Source organism: Delphinapterus leucas, chromosome X (assembly GCF_059928025.1).
Source record: "Delphinapterus leucas isolate spDelLeu-1000000601 "Yukka" chromosome X, BTC_Dleu_Yukka2, whole genome shotgun sequence".
Taxonomy (NCBI): Eukaryota; Metazoa; Chordata; class Mammalia; order Artiodactyla; family Monodontidae; genus Delphinapterus; species Delphinapterus leucas.
In genome coordinates this window covers 72620726-72636897 of record NC_143150.1, presented here as the reverse complement: position 1 = coordinate 72636897, position 16172 = coordinate 72620726, and the positions used below count along the sequence as shown (strand labels likewise).

General features: G+C 46.5%; 1 protein-coding gene across 1 annotated transcript; it reads right to left on the bottom strand.

The window, feature by feature from the left end:
- Nucleotides 1–236: 236 nt before the first annotated feature.
- On the bottom strand, nucleotides 237–9881 carry P2RY4 (pyrimidinergic receptor P2Y4). The gene is given in 2 exon segments (XM_089904437.1): nucleotides 237–9064; nucleotides 9067–9881. Coding segments are annotated over 2 exon segments (1077 nt in total). The 5' UTR covers nucleotides 9875–9881; the 3' UTR covers nucleotides 237–8795.
- Between the last annotated feature and the right edge of the window lie 6291 nt (nucleotides 9882–16172).

The window sequence follows — 16172 nt, the reverse complement described above, 5'->3', positions numbered from 1 at the left end:
GACGGGGATGACAGGTAAGCAGAGAAATAGATCTGGAATGTACGGTAGATGATAGAGGAAAAGTTTGAAGGACAAGTGGACATGGCTGATGGACAGGCAGGAGCTGGATTGTGCAGAAGGCCAGGACCAGGGTGCTTGGAGAGCTTGGAGGGCTGGACATGGTCAAGTTCGGCTGGCAGCACAAATTTGGTCTGATCTGCTCCCTCATCAGTTTGGATCTTGCAACCATTGTCCATTTACCTGCTGTTTACATCCTAGTGGCCGCTACCAGCCCTCTAATTTGCCTGTTTTTTCCTGGACTGGAAGACCCCAGAGCAAGGTAAGACTCATGGACCTAGAAAGAACAGGACTGAAGAATGTTCCACCTCAACCTGTAACCAGGCAGTCCCACTTACCATGCCACAGGCCTCTCATCCAAGTTCTCAGAGCCACAGGAGCTAGGCCAGCCAGGACCATCCTGAGGTCTTTTCCTTTTCCCTAGCAGAGCCACAGTCCCTCCAGGCTGCTAGGGAAGCACTGGGTGAGCGGGAGGGGTGGGCTTGGCACACACAGACACCATACCCTACAGATATATATATATTTTTAAAGGAGATGTTGGGGGTAGGAGTTTATTAATTAATTAATTTATTTTTGCTGTGTTGGGTCTTCGTTTCTGTGCGAGGGCTTTCTCCAGTTGTGGCAAGCGGGGGCCACTCTTCATCGTGGTGCACGGGCCTGTCACTATCGCGGCCTCTCTTGCTGCGGAGCACGGGCTCCAGGCACGCAGGCTCAGTAGTTGTGACTCACGGGCCCAGTTGCTCCACGGCATGTGGGATCTTCCCGGACCGGGACCTGAACCCGTGGCCCCTGCATTAGCAGGCAGATTCTCAACCACTGCGCCACCAGGGAAGCCCCCCTACAGATATTTCTATCTCAGGTGGCAGGCGATCAGCCTGGGTAAGGAACTGGTGTGCCTGGACCTGCATCAGGGACTATTTTCCCATTTCCGTAAGTGTCTCTTCCCCAGCGTCTCTCACAGTTCCCCAGATACTAAGCATTGATGCCAGATGACTAGGGCTGTCCATAAGGAAAATGAGCATCCCCGAGAAGTCTCAGTGCAGGCTAGACAGACTTCAGGGTCCAACATTGCTACTGGGCTCTCACTACCTTGCTAGTACTTAACTATCACTTCTAAGCAGCACCAAATCCAAATGTAGAATTCTGGTTCCTCGTCCAGCTACACTAAAGTTGAGAACTTTTGAGAAAGGGTTTCCACCCACAGGAACTGTAACTGATGTTTTTTCATCCATTACTCCACTGACACTTCACAACAGCCCTGCCAAATAGGTATTACTATCTCTGGTTTATCAATGAGGAAACTGAAGCTCAGAGAGATTAAATAACGTGTACAAAATCACGCGGCTAGTGAGTAACAGATCAAGGATTCAAAGCCACATCTGGTTATCTGACTAAAATTGCTATTCTCTCTACTACTCCTCATCACCTCCTTCACCAAAACACTGGCTTTCATCACATGAATGAAAGAGAACAGAGGTCTCAGGTGAAGCATTTAGCATAACCAGTTAGGGATTGTGGGATGCAGTAGTAGAAAATGTGGGGAAAGCAGAAGCTCAGATGTACCATCTCCTTCACTCCACATCCAGGTTACCCTTACAGGTAAGCCAAGCAGTGAGTAGCCAGTGTAGCAGGATGTGAGATATGCTGGACAGGCCTACTTTCCTTCAAAATACCTTTCCAATGCCCTCCCAGCCTCCACTGCTCCTGAAGTACCCCTAGATCTTTAGGCTCCTTGAGCTCTGTGGCCTCTTAACATGGAAATATTCCCAGGAGAAGAAACATTAAGCTGAATTACTGACATGTAATTATTCAGAAAACACTTATTAAGCACCATTTATTAAGCAAATGGGATGATAAAATAACAAATATTTATATTTGCTTAGCTGTCTAGATTGTAGAGTCTTGCCACAATCTGGAGTACCTAAAGCTGAGATTATGATCTTCATTTTACAGATGATGAAACTGTGGCTCAGAGAGTCTGAGTGACTCACCCAAATGACATACCTGAGCCCCACCTTGATAACTAGGGCTCCAGCTTGGTTCTTCTGATTTTCGGTTCTATGCTCTTTCCTCTCTATCACAGTAACTCAAGGGGTTTACAGGTAGGAACTCAAAACAAACACACATAAAAACTTAAAAAACAATTCAGGATAATAGTATAAGTGATATCAAAAGACAATAAAAGTGTCAAATGACTGATATAGATAATAATTACTGTAGGGATGACCAGGAAGGTCACTGTGGGTAAGAGTCAGCAGAGAAGGCCTCAAAGAGGAAGTGGGACTTAAACCTGGCCTTTGACACTGGGTAGGAAAAAGACAGTGGGAAAATAAAGGGAGGGCATTCTAGAGTATGGGAAAGGAAGAATAAAGGTGGAGAGGTGAGAAAGCGAAAGTCTTATTTGGAAAAAGAATGAGGAGATCAAAGTAGCTGGAGAAGAGAGATTTGTACTGGGGAGGAATGGAAAATAAAACTGAAAAAGTGCTCTTGAATTCCTTCTTTTTTTTTTTTGGACACAGCACAAGCTTTGACTAAAAAATGGAGAAACGAGAACTAAGTTCACAGATCAACTTCTCATCCACCTGGCAAGAGGGATTTAATTTTAAAGAGTAAAGACAAAGGGAGCAGAAGTGATGGGGAGGCATATGCATTAGTGCTCTTGAATTTCTGACAAAAGGATTTCAACATGTCTTGTAGACAATGGGGAACCATGAAAGAGTTTTGAGTGAGATAGTGAAACTGAAAGCAGTTTTGGGGCCAATTAATCTGGCAATATGCACTGTATATATCGTGCTAGGAAAGACTGGCGGCAAGGAAGACCAGTTGGGAGGCAGTGACAGTCAGTCAGGGAGAAGGCGACAAGAGCCAGTATTAGAATGGTAGCACTGGGACCATAAAGGAAGGTCAATTATAATTGACATGATGAAGGAAGAAATGTCAGAATCTTGTGAAATAGGGAGGGCAAAGAGTCAAAGTTGCCTGAGTGTTTTCAAGCCTAGGTGACTTGAGAAAAGAAGATGCCATGAACACAAATGAGCAAGACAGGTAGGGAAACTGGTTCAGGGAGTTTAGTTTTTGACACTTTGGGTTAGAAGTAACAATGGAAGATCCAGTGAAACTATCCAGTGGGCAACTGAAGACATAGAGCTGGAGCTTGGGAGAAAGGTCAGACAGAACTGAGTTGGCCTGGTGTAATGGAAGGAGCTCTGGAATTCAGGGGTCCTGGAGCCTCGTCTCTGCTCTGCCCCTAATTTACTAAGTCATGGGCAAGTCATATCTCTGGGCCTGTTTCCTCCTTTGTAAAGTGAGGGGGTGCCCCGGCCCTAGAAGATTTCTGAGATACTCTCAAGGACTATGAGTCAACTGAATTGTATTCACATGCATATATGTTCTCTCCAAGAGAAAAACCAAGGCTCAGATGAGGGGAGGGGATTAAATAATCCCCAAATGCTATGACTATGACAGATCTTGGAACTCTGTTTACTTAGGGAGTAAAAGAGAAAGAGAAGAAGTAATAAGAGAGAGTAAAGTAGGAAGAGAGAAACTTTAAAGCAAGGGGATAAAATAAACTAAAGTTAAAAGTATTACAATAAATGGAAGAAATAGTTATATCAAATATGACAAAGGGTTAACATGTACGTTAAATAAAAATACTTTTAGATAGATAAGAATACCACTAAGATACCAATTGGAGAAGGATATGAACAGAGAGTTCACCCAAGAGAAAGTGCAAATAGTAAACATATGGGAAAGTGTTCAATCCCATGAGTAATCAAAGAAAGGAATTAATAAGTTAATGTTTAAGCCATCAAAAGAGATTTCTAATAAAGTCCAATGCTGGGGCTGCAAGGGAACTGGAACACTCGCATGTCATTGTGGTGTTGAAAACTGTGCAGTCCTTTGGGAAATCAAGCTCTATAAAAACATTCATGCTCTTTGATCTAGTAATCTCACTCCTGGGAACTTTTCCTAGGAAGAGTTCAAAGAAGAAAAAAGCTATATGCATTAAAATATTCAAAGCACAGAAAAATTGGGAGTCGCCTAAATGTCCAGTAATAGGGGAATAGTCAAATAAAATATAATCTACTGATGGATGTAATTTTATGTGGCCATTGAAATGATAAATATGAAAGACTGTAACACAAGAAGAGTATCTGCAATTAAGTTTTTTAAAAGAAGAATTAAAAAAATATATGTATACTATGATTGCACTTATATAAACAAATATATATGTATTATACAAATTGGAAAAGCACAGAATGTGGAAGAATAAAAACAATTGTCTAGGGTTGGGAAGTTGAGGTAAATATTTTCTTTCAAATTTTGCTTTAATGTTGTCATAGTGGAATTTATTAATGTGGTTTTTATAAAAAGTTTTAAAGAAGATATGCAACAGGGTCAAGCAAAGCAGAGAAGTCAAAGAGGATGAAGGCAGAGAAAAGATCATTCAAGGTTTTGCTTATGAGGCAATTTGTGTTCTAGGTACAGAAAAGTGTAGGAAGGAAACCAGATCCAGAGAGTTAAGGGGTGACTTTGTGGTGAGGAAATGGGATTCATGGTACTCTTTCCAGATATTTGAGAGTGAAATGAATAAGATGAATAGAATTTGGTTTTTGTTTGTTTGTCTTAATTTATTTATTTTGGGGTTGTGTTGGGTCTCTGTTGCTGCACGCGTGCTTTCTCTAGTTGTGGCGAGTGCGGGCTACTCTTTCTTGTGGTGTGCCAGCTTCTCACTGCAGTGGCTTCTCTTGTTGTGGAGCATGGGCTCTAGGCATGCGGGCTTCAGTCGTTGTGGCTCTCGGGCTCTAGAGCACAGGCTCAGTAGTTGTGGTGCACGGGCTTAGATCCCGCAGCATGTGGGATCTTCCTGGACCAGGAGGGCTCAAACCCGTGTCCACTGCATTGGTAGGCGGATTCTTAACCGCTGCACCACCAGCGAAGTCCTAGAGTTTGTTTTTTAAGACTAGATGTAATCAGTTACAGAAGAGACTGAAAATGAAGAGGGATAAACAAAGGAAAAGGAAAGAGGGCCACTTCTTATTCTGGGACTGCAGGGAAGAAAGGGAGAAAGACAAAATGAATATAGTAGAGTTATCATGAATGAAACAGAGGGAAGCTGAGATATTAGATTTTCTCCGTTTTTCAGGAGGCAAGGTAACTCTTTTTTTTTTTAACATCTATATTGGAGTATAACTGCTTTACAATGGTGTGTTAGTTTCTGCTTTATAACAAAGTGAATCAGTTATACATATACATATGTTCCCATATCTCTTCCCTCTTGCGTCTCCCTCCTCCCACCCTCCCTATCCCACTCCTCTAGGTGTCAAAAAGCACCGAGCTGATCTCCCTGTGTCATGCGGCTGCTTCCCACTAGCTATCTATTTTACATTTGGTAGTGTATATATGTCCATGCCACTCTCTCGCTTTGTCCCAGCTTACCCTTCCCCCTCCCCATATGCTCAAGTCCATTCTCTAGTAGGTCTGTGTCTTTATTCCCGTCTTACCCCTAGGTTCTTCATGACCTTTTTTTTTTTTCCGTAGATTCCATATATATGTGTTAGCATACGGCATTTGCTTTTCTCTTTCTGACTTACTTCATTCTGTATGACAAACTCTAGGTCCATCCACCTCACTACAAATAACTCAATTTCGTTTCTTTTTATGGCTGAGTAATATTCCATTGTATATATGTGCCACATCTTCTTTATCCATTCATCCGATGATGGACGCTTAGGTTGCTTCCAACTCCGGGCTATTGTAAATAGAGCTGCAATGAACATTTTGGTACATGACTCTTTTTAAATTATGGTTTTCTCAGGGTATATGCCCAGTAGTGGGATTGCTGGGTCGTATGGTAGTTCTATTTGATAGAAAGCCCAGAGATAAACCCATGCACATATGGTCACCTTATATTTGATAAAGGAGGCAAGAATATACAGTGGAGAAAAGACAGCCTCTTCAATAAGTGGTGCTGGGAAAACTGGACAGGTACATGTAAAAGTATGAGATTAGAACATTCCCTAACACCATACACAAAAATAAGCTCAAAATGGATTAAAGATCTAAATGTAAGGCCAGAAATTATCAAACTCTTAGAGGAAAACATAGGGAGAACACTCTATGACATAAATCACAGCAAGATCCTTTTTGACCCACCTCCTAGAGAAATGGAAATAAAAACAAAAATAAACAAATGGGACCTAATGAAACTTCAAAGCTTTTGCACAGCAAAGGAAACCATAAACAAGACCAAAAGACAACCCTCAGAATGGGAGAAAATATTTGCAAATGAAGCAACGGACAAAGGATTAATCTCCAAAATTTACAAGCAGCTCATGCAGCTCAATAACAAAAAAACAAAAAACCCAATCCAAAAATGGGCAGAAGACCTAAATAGACATTTCTCCAAAGAAGATATACAGATTGCCAACAAACACATGAAAGAATGCTCAACATCATTAATCATTAGAGAAATGCAAATCAAAACTACAATGAGATATCATCTCACACCAGTCAGAATGGCCATCATCAAAAAATCTAGAAACAATAAATGCTGGAGAGGGTGTGGAGAAAAGGGAACCCTCTTGCACTGCTGGTGGGAATGTAAATTGATACAGCCACTATGGAAAAGAGTATGGAGGTTCCTTAAAAAACTACAAATAGGAGGCAAGGTAACTCTTAAGAGGTCATAGGGGAGGATGATGTTGGGGTCTTGAGAAGGTAGAAAATACAGGAAAGAGTTGCCCTGGAATGTTCACTAGGAACTCAGCAGGCTAAGGGGAATGGGGGCTTAGATGAAGTTCTAACACATCAAGTTTCAGTGGGTCAAGCCAGCCTTGGGCTCTGACTTCACCTGCAATCCCCTCTAGTCCTAGGAGAGAGAAGACTGGCCCAAGGTGAAAGTCAAGGTGTTTAAAATTAGAGTGTGAGGGAAGGTGGCCCAAAAGTAGCAGACCACAAAGTCTGGGCAGTTAGTCTCAGTTAAGCGTAGGGGACTTCAATGGACTGGAGAAATGGAAGAGCCTGGGTCAGCTGTGATGAAAAGAGCAACTTTGTTAGGTGGGGCTGGTGGATAGGAGAGGTGATAGGTGAGGAGACTGTGGTCATCAGAATAAAAGGGAGCGAGTGCCGATGAGGAACAGCATATGAAACAGTCTAGGCAGTGGTCATGAGACTGGGAGGCTAGTAAGAAGAAGGCCAGTTCATTAACTCCTAGCAGAAGGGGTCCTTGATGTCTAGAGAGGAAGAGGGAGCACTTACAAGAATGCAAAGGGGGACTCAGGGGCAGTGAAATCATTTTTTTTTCTGCAGACCAGCCCTAACTTTACTCTCCAGAGAGACCCCTTAGAAGCCAGGAGACAAGCAAGGGATCAGAGCTAGGTCAGCAAGAGTGGGGCAAAAGGAAAGGAAGGCTGGAGACTCAAGAGACCAAAGGACTGCAAGGCAATTTTAGAGAGGGTGCCTGGAAGTGTAAGCCTACCCTTCTCACGAATGCCTTCCCAGAAACTCTTACTTCCCAAGGCTTGGGAATTAGCTCCCCAAATTCCACACCCCACCCCCCCTCCTGGAAGTCTGTAAGCACTAAGATAGTGCTGGAGAGGAGTGACTGGATGGGAAACTCTGAGGGGAGCTGTCCTAGTCCCAGCGCCTTGCCCTGTCCTCGAAGTCCTAAAACCTGATCTGAAAGAGCTGGTGACAGATTTATCTTTATCTAGGGCAGGAGCTAGAGAAAGGGGAGAGACCAGTGGAGAGTCAGCTCTGCGCCTCAGTCCCTGTCACCACCCCAATCTCTGCACAAACCTTCTCCACCCTTTGGTGCTGGAACTTATGCCATAGACACGAGAGCTCCTCCCTTGCGTTCTGAGCCATCACTCTGCCTTTCATTAAGTACAGGAGAGCTGTCAAATATGTTCTCAGCAAACCTCATAAAGAAGGGCCAGTCCCATTCCTGTTCCAAAGGCCATTATCAGCTTGGGTCCTGCCCCCTGAGGCTCCTCAAGGTCCCCACCCCATGGGAAGACTCAGGGCTCCCTCTCTACCTCATGGCTACCCACCATTCAACAGGGCCATGCCTCTAGCTGCACATGGGGACCCTGGCAGGCAGGCTCTCTGGGACGGTGCACTAGTTCAGCGCCTCAGTAGACAAGACTATCCTGTCTTCCAGGGGAAACCAGGGAGTGGGTGTGGGCACTACATATGTCACTTCCCAGACATTTGTGATATGCTGGTGCCCCCGCTTCCTGATTCTGGCTATCGCTGTCAGATGAGTCAGGCCAATACTGATGATTGTCAGATGTCAGATGAGACAGGCCAAGCTGTCACCCCAGCTTCTTCACCCCTCCAGTTAAATGCTCTGGTCTGGCTGAAGGAATGCATGCTATACAAGGATATGGGGGGAGAGGGCAGGAGAAGGAGGGCTGGGGAAGATTTCCAGCAGCCTTGTAGGACCAAGAAACAGGACCAGTGGCCCCAGGAAGGGGACAGAAACAAAGAGAAAGAAGTCGAGGACGAAGAGTGGCTGCTAGTGTCTTTGGCTAAAAAGGAGAGGGCAACTGAAGGATTTAGGAGAGATGGGGTCACACGTGATTTCTCTGGCTCCTCCTAAATCTCAGGGTGAGGGCCTCTCTCCAGAGCTCAGAAAAGAGGAGAAAGCAGCCAGGTCGGGTGTCACTATAAGGTTCCCTCCCCTCTGCCCTGCACTCACCCCCTTTCCTTCACTTCCCGGCTTCCGTTACAATCTATCTGCCCAAGCCGCCATCCTGGGGGGTGGCCGTCCGCCTGCAGCTGCTGTCCTCAGGCAGGGACACCAGCGCCAGAGAGGAGGCAGCTGTGGGGAGCCGGGGCCTGCCACCCCTGCAGAGCTGCCGGAGCTGACGTCAATACTTGTCCCCAGTGAGCAAATAGAGCACAGGATCCAGGCAGCTATTGGCACTGGCCAGAGGCCGAGTCTCTTTATAGACCATGTTGGTGATGTTCAGCACCCAGCAGTCAGCTTCCAACAGCCTTGCATGTAATAAACGGTGCGGGTGATGTGGAAAGGCACGAAGCAGACAGCAAAGACAGTCAATACCACAGCGATGGTGCGCAGCGAGCACAGACGGGAAGATGACTGGGCAGCCCCTGGCAAGGGCCGATACAGGCGCTGGGCCATGAGCCCATAGCAGACAAGAGTGACCAGGCAGGGCACGTCAAAGAGCAGCCCCATGACTGCCGAACTGAAGTGCACGTAGTGGTCAAACTCCTCAGGCCGGGTGGTGTCGTGGCACAAGATGACGTCCCCCTTAGGGCTGGTGGTGACAAAGGACAAGCTGGGCACGAGGCAGCCAGCTACGACCAACCAAACTGCCAGGCAGAGAAGGCCAGCAAGGCGCGGGCAGCCCCAGCGCAGCGCCCGCAGCGGGTGGCAGATGCCCAGGTAGCGGTGTGCGCTGATGCAGGTGAGGAAAAGGACGCTGCAGTAGAGGTTCCAATAGAAGAGAAAGCGGATGCACTTGCAGAGCCCAGTGCCAAAGGGCCAATGGTTGCGGGCTACATAATAGTAGACGAGGGTGGGCAGCGACAGGACGTACAAAGTATCTGACAAAGCTAAGTGGAACATGTAGGTGGCTGTCGCGTCCCACGGTCGGAGGCAAAAGAGGAAGAGCCAGACGGTCAGGGCATTGAGGCCTAGGCCCAGCACAAAGACAACTGCACAGCTCACGGGCAGCAGGATAAACTTGAACTCCTCATTAAACCGGCAGTCCAGCTCCAACTCACTGTCGTCAGGATCTGAGTGGGGGCCTAAGGCTGTGAACAGTGAGGACTCCGTACTGGTCATGGTCCCCGTAGGGGTGGAGAGGGCAGAAGTGAGGGTGACCAGATTTCCCTGGCCCCCCAGCCCTGACCTGGGGCAAAAATGCAGAGAATGGGGAGGGCAATGGTTGAAGCTCAAGGGGGAGTTGAGAGGATGCATCTGGGAGTAACCCGGGTCAGCCTGGCTCCTGCCAGAGCTCCCTCGGTCCAGCCTGGGGAATAGTAGGCAGCAGGCAGAGCCAGGGCTCAGGAGGGCAGTCAGTGGGTTTGGGTCGTTCTTCTGAAGCTGACTCTGTCCTTCAGAGCTTGGTTAGCTAAAGGGGGTCAAGGCCTACCAGGACTATCCAATGTAGGAAGACACCCAGACCCAAATTGTCTCCCAACTTATCACAAGAGCTGTGTCCCTGTGAAGAGGGCATCTCTCCATACAGTAACTTCTCTCCCCTGGTCCCAGTGTCTCTGAACTACAGTGATCTCTGATACCTTCCCCCAGCCTGGACCAGCCCAGGAACCCCATCACCACCCTTACCCAAGAAACTTGGCACGTCTCCTACCTGCTCCCCTTGAAGCTGAGCCCAGCTGACTCTGTCACCCTTCCCCTTGGCAGCCAGAGGGCATATCCAAGGGGGCGGGGTTGGGCGTGGGACCTGTACCTGTTAGAGCTAGAAAGGCCCATCAAGATTATCTAGACCCACCCACTCAGTGCACCGATTGGGAAACTGGGGCCCAGTGAGATGACTATTTAACGGCTCCTAAATGACTGTAGGAGAGAGTACACAAGGAAACGTCCAAGTTGACAGATGAAGAGCCAGGCCACTGGAGATAACTAAAACTGCAGGAAGATCATAGAAACCTGTATGAGCAGAAACATGGAAAATGAATGTTAGCATGGATAACACATCGAAAGATTTTAGGAAATCTAAACTACTGACATAAATCTTAACTCCATGTGCATATAATTATAAGAAATCTGTATATAGCACTTACTACATGCAAGGCACTGTTCTAAGTGCTTTGTTCTTATTAATGGCCCCACAGGCTCTCTGTGATGTGGGTATCATGATTGTCCCTATCTCACTGATTAGAAAACGAAGGCACAGAAAGTTGAAGTGTTTTGCTAATTAGTGGTAGAGTCAAGATTTCAAACCCAGGAAGGCCAGCCTTTGAACCAGGCTTTAGCAATCCATAACTGCTACGCTTAGTGGCCTCTCTAAGCCACCGGCCATAATCTAGGAAAGGATAAGCAAACATGTTCTGAGAGCCTATTACGTGCTTGGACCAGTTCTAGGCACTGGTAGTTCACTAACAGTAAACAAAAGAGGCAAAACCTCCTACTCTAATGGAGCTTACATACCAGTGGGAGGGAAAAGATAATAAAATTAACAAGTAAAATATATAGATCATGATCATTGTTATGGAAAAAAGTAAAGGAGGGAAAGGGAATAGAGAGGGTTTCTGTTTTAAATATTAGGGTGACTTTTGAATAAGGACCAGATGGTTGTGAGGAAGAGGAAACATAGAGAAGGGGTCAGAGAGTTTGGCACAAACCAGATCATGAAGGTCCTTGGAAGCCATTGTGAGGACATCTTAGCTTTTACTTTCAGTGATTGGGAAGCCATTGAGAGTTTAGAAGAGACAAGTATCAGGGTCTGATTCACATTTTAGAAAGATCCCTGGCTAGCTCTATGTTGAGAATAGACTACAGGGCTAGGGACACAGGAGGAAGATCAGATCAGAGGCCATTGCCAGTAGAGATGATGGCGGCTTGGACCAGGCCGGTGAAGGTGGTGAGAAGTGGCAGATTCTGGCTAGCTTTTGAAAGTAGAGACAACAATATTTACTGATAAGGGGTATAAGAGAAAGAGAGGAGTCACGAATGACTCCAAGATTTCTGGCCTGAGCAACTGGAAGAATGGACTTACGCCATTGACAAAGACGGGGAAGGCTGTGAGAGGAGTAGGTGTGGGGAAACATGAGGAGCTCATTTTTCCACCTGCCAATTTCAAGATGCCTATTACGCATGTAAGAGGAGGTGGTGGGGAGGTGATTCACTCCTCCCCAAGGATGCTAGCCCACATGCTTCCCTTACAGACTCCACCCCCTCCTACATACCAGCCTTCATCTCTCTCTATCACCCCAGGAGACCCTGGTCTGAATACAGCCAAGACAGTACGGACACCAAGCCTAGATGTTTGAGAGCCTAGTGCTAGGGAACATGGAATTGTCAGGAGCTCTGGGCCTAAGGCTCCTGGGGCTAACTAAGTCTCCGTGATTATGGAAGTCTTAGGCACAGGAAGCAAGCTCTGGGCCTGGAGGACTCTGAGGGTAAGGTGGGTAGTGCTCTTGGGGAGGGGGAGCAGCAGTAGGCTGCAGTAGAATCCACTCTGAAGGGAGCTGGGAAACAATGGGGACTCTGAAGTGATCTTCAGATCCTGAGAATATTGCCCAGCTGGATCCCGGGAGTGAGGGGAGGAGGCAGGGCTGTAGGGGAGGCTCTAGAATCTGGAATCTAGATCTCTTGGAAGAACCAGAAACCTAGATGGGGGAAACCTGGAGATCCTTGCCCAGTGAGGGTGTGGTGGATAGAAGGTAGGCGTGGAGAAAGCACTCATAGCCTGAATCCTGGACAGCTGATCACTGTGATTTTGCACAAAAGCCTCAGGTGTTTGGAGCCAGACAGACCTGAATTCAAACCCTTGTTCTTCCACGTATTAGTCGTGTCACCCTGGATACCTCTTTATGACTGAATTTCCTCATGAGTGAAATGGGGTCAATAACACCAACCTTTTAGGGTTTTCTGAATACTGAATTGGTTAATAGATGTGAAAACACTTTGTAAACCGTAAAATGCTGCTAATCTGTAAAGTACTTTGTATTATTTACTTTGCTCCCAGGGGTGAAGCTGGCCTCTTCAGAGGAGGACAAGTGTGATCTGAAGCTTGGCATACACCCAAGGGGACATTCCAGTGTCCACTAAACTAGAGAAGCCCCAGGAGGAGCCAGCTTCCTGCTCCTACTGCTTCAAGCTGGTTTAGCTCTGCCAGGTTTCTGCCAGTCCCTGGACGCAGCTGCAGCTGCCAACGCTGCCACCACTGCCGCCCAGTGGCTACTTCAGGAAAAGACCTCTCCCAACATTCCCCAACCAGAAGCTAGCTTCCGCTGACGTCACCTGGGCCAAAAGGAATGCATGCCTTCTGAAAGGCTGCAGACCAGACCCCTCTCTCCTGTGAAACTCTTCCTCACTTTCATTTCTGTGACTTTACCCTGATTCTCCTATTCCTCTGGATGTTCCTTCTGACCCCTTCCCTGGCTCCTTTTTGTCCTCTTTCCTCCAAATGTGACCCTTCCGCAACACTTACTTCCAGATCTCTTCTCTCCTCTCCTCCTTCTCCATTCCTCCACTGTTTCTTTCTCTCTCCTTCTCTCCCTCTCTCTCTCCATCCACTCTCATGATTTAACTTACAAGTTATGAGTAATTATAATGACCAATGAGATTCCAGCATACAAATCTCCCTCCAATCAAAATTTCTCTTCAATTGCCTAGGTTTTCTTTATGAAGTGAAAAGACGAGGTCGCCTGCTGAAAGTAAGGTGCAGTGTGGAGTGGAATAAGACAATCCTCACAGGCTTGATGGAAAGGAGCAGTAACCTGAAATCCTTGACAATCCAAATTTACTAATAAAATCATGGGAAAGTGACTGGTCCCATATAATTGTACCCAAGTTAGTGTTGTCCAGGTGTCTTTTCTATAGCGTTCCCTTTTAGTCTTTCTAAATGTCTGTTCTTTATCTCCAACAAGGCTATTAACAACTTTAGACTAGAGACCAGTACCACTGTGTCCGGTACCTAGGACAGCACGGGAAGTCTCTGCCTCTACCATTTGATTTGTCTGCCTCCTCTCCATCCTCCCGCACTGAGCCAGTACCGTTGTGCAGATCCCACTTAACTCTGCTGGTATGCTGTCAGCTGCAATAACAGAAAATGCCAACTCAGTTGACTTTAAAATAAGGAAATGTATTATCTAGCCTCTAAGTCCAGGAGCAGGGAGCTTTAGAGTTGATTAATTCAACAGTTCAACGATGTCATTCAAAAAATCCTGATTCTTTCCATCTTTCTGATCAGCACCCCTCAGCCTGCTGCTCAGCAGCTCTCATGGTCACAAGGTGGCTGTTGCATTTTAGGCATTGCATCCAAACATGGAAATACCACTGACAAAAGGAGAGGAAGGCCTCTCTTCCTGTGTGTTTATTCTTATCACTCAGGAAACCTTTCCCAGAATCTCCCTAGCATGCATCCCCCCATGTCTCAGCGGCCTGAGTTTCATCATGCCTATAACTAAACCAACCACCGGCAAAAAGGATGAAATGACCATGACTGGCTGAGAGGAGCAGAGAGCCAGGTGGAGGAGGGTGGGGTACGTAAAAAAGTGGGGATTCTGCCCACAAGAAGGAAGGGAGAGATGCCTATGGAGTTGATAAACAATCCTGTCTGCTAGGATCCCTTATGGAATAACCAGCCCTTCCTCACTCAGCTATCAGGTCATCACTTCCAAACTGGAAGGACTGTCTGGGAATATCACTGGGGTGTGCAGAAATGAGGGTGGGTAAGGACCTGAAGATACCTCTCCCATCAATCTATCACAGGGGCCAGACACTTCACCTTTAGAGATGCACTCCTTTGCCTTCTTACTCTTGCCTCCTCATAAAATGCAAATACTCTTGATCAAAATAAAACTATGGTGTCTCTCTTTGGGAGACTACTAACTGGAAAGGGACACAAGGGAATGTTCTGGGGAGCTAGAAATGTTCTATATCTTGATCTGGGTGGTGGTTACATGTATGTATACATAGCTGTAGTAGTTTCTTATTGCTGCTGTAAAAACTTACCACAGACTTGGTGCCTTAAAACACCATTTATTCTCTTACAGCTCTGGAGGTCAGAAGTCCAAGATCAGGTTCACTGGGCCAAAATCAACGTATGAGCAGGGCTATGCCTGAACTGTGACAGCCGCCCGGCAACCATGAGGGACTATAGGGAAGAATCTGTGTCCTTGCCTTTTCCAGTTTCTAGAGCTGCATTCCTCCATCTTCAAAGCCCAGACATAGCATCTGGCTGCAGTCCTCATATTGCCTTCTGTCTCTGCAGTTAAATCTCCTCCCTCTATATCCCTCTGCTTCCCTCTTATAAACAGACTAGTGATTACATTTAGGGCCCGCCCGGATGATCCAAAATAGTCTTCCCCTCTCAGGATCCTAAATTTAATCACATCTGCAAAGTCCTGTTTTGCCATATAAGGTAACATTTATTGGTTCCAGGGATTAGGACCTGATATCCTTGGGGACGCATTATTCAGCCTTCCACAGTAGGTAAAAATTCATCAAGCTGTGCAATTAAAATTTGTGCATTTTACTTTTGCTAAATTATACCTCCGGCAAGAAATGCACATACTCCAGGAAAAGAGAGAATGATTTAAGTTCAATCATAATAATGAATTAAAGGCCTACGGGATCTACTTCCTGTTGAGAGTACCATGGACCTGAGTTGAAAGAGGGGCTAAGCTTCAAGTGTGGGTCTGAAGACAAAAATGGGTTGAAGGCTAGTCCAAAAGTACATTCATTCTGACTTTTCACCTTCTCCATAGACACCAACCTTCTCCGCAGAGTCTGGGCTCCTAGCTGTAGCTGAAAATCCCTGAGAAGGAGAGAGTTACAATGACTAAAAGACAAGGCCCTGGGGTGCATACTAACAAGGAATGGCAAAGGCTAACTCGTTTATTTGGGCAAAGAGATTATAGGACAGCTAGCTCTCCAGTGCCCACAGTGGGGGGTGGGAGATAGGGAAGGCCCAGCCCCCTGAGCCACGGACATAGTCACCCTCTGAGGAATGGACACGCTGTCGTGGAGGGTTGAGGGCTGCATCTATGGATAGATACTAAAGCGCAGCCGGCACTATGGTGAGGTGAGGTGGTGTAGGGTCCTGTATCCCCAGAGCTTGGATATCCTGTCTCTACATCGCCCATGTTCATGAAGCCTGGGCCTGGGCCCTATGGGAAGGACATCCAAGAAAGGAAGATTACTTTTGTTGCTACCATTGTGGGGAGTCCTGGCAGCTGCAGGACAGAAATATCTCTAATTCCATGAGTGGTCATATGAGGCGAGGGAAGCTGCTTAGAGCCTATAGCATGGACTTAGTTTTAGGGATTGGAGAGAGTCAAGGGCTGGGGGGCAGGAAAGGTTTACTTCAGGTGGGGGTGATATAGATGTCAATTGCTTTTTCCATCCACAGGCAACATCCTGCCCAGAGAACCTGCCCCTGGGCCAAGAA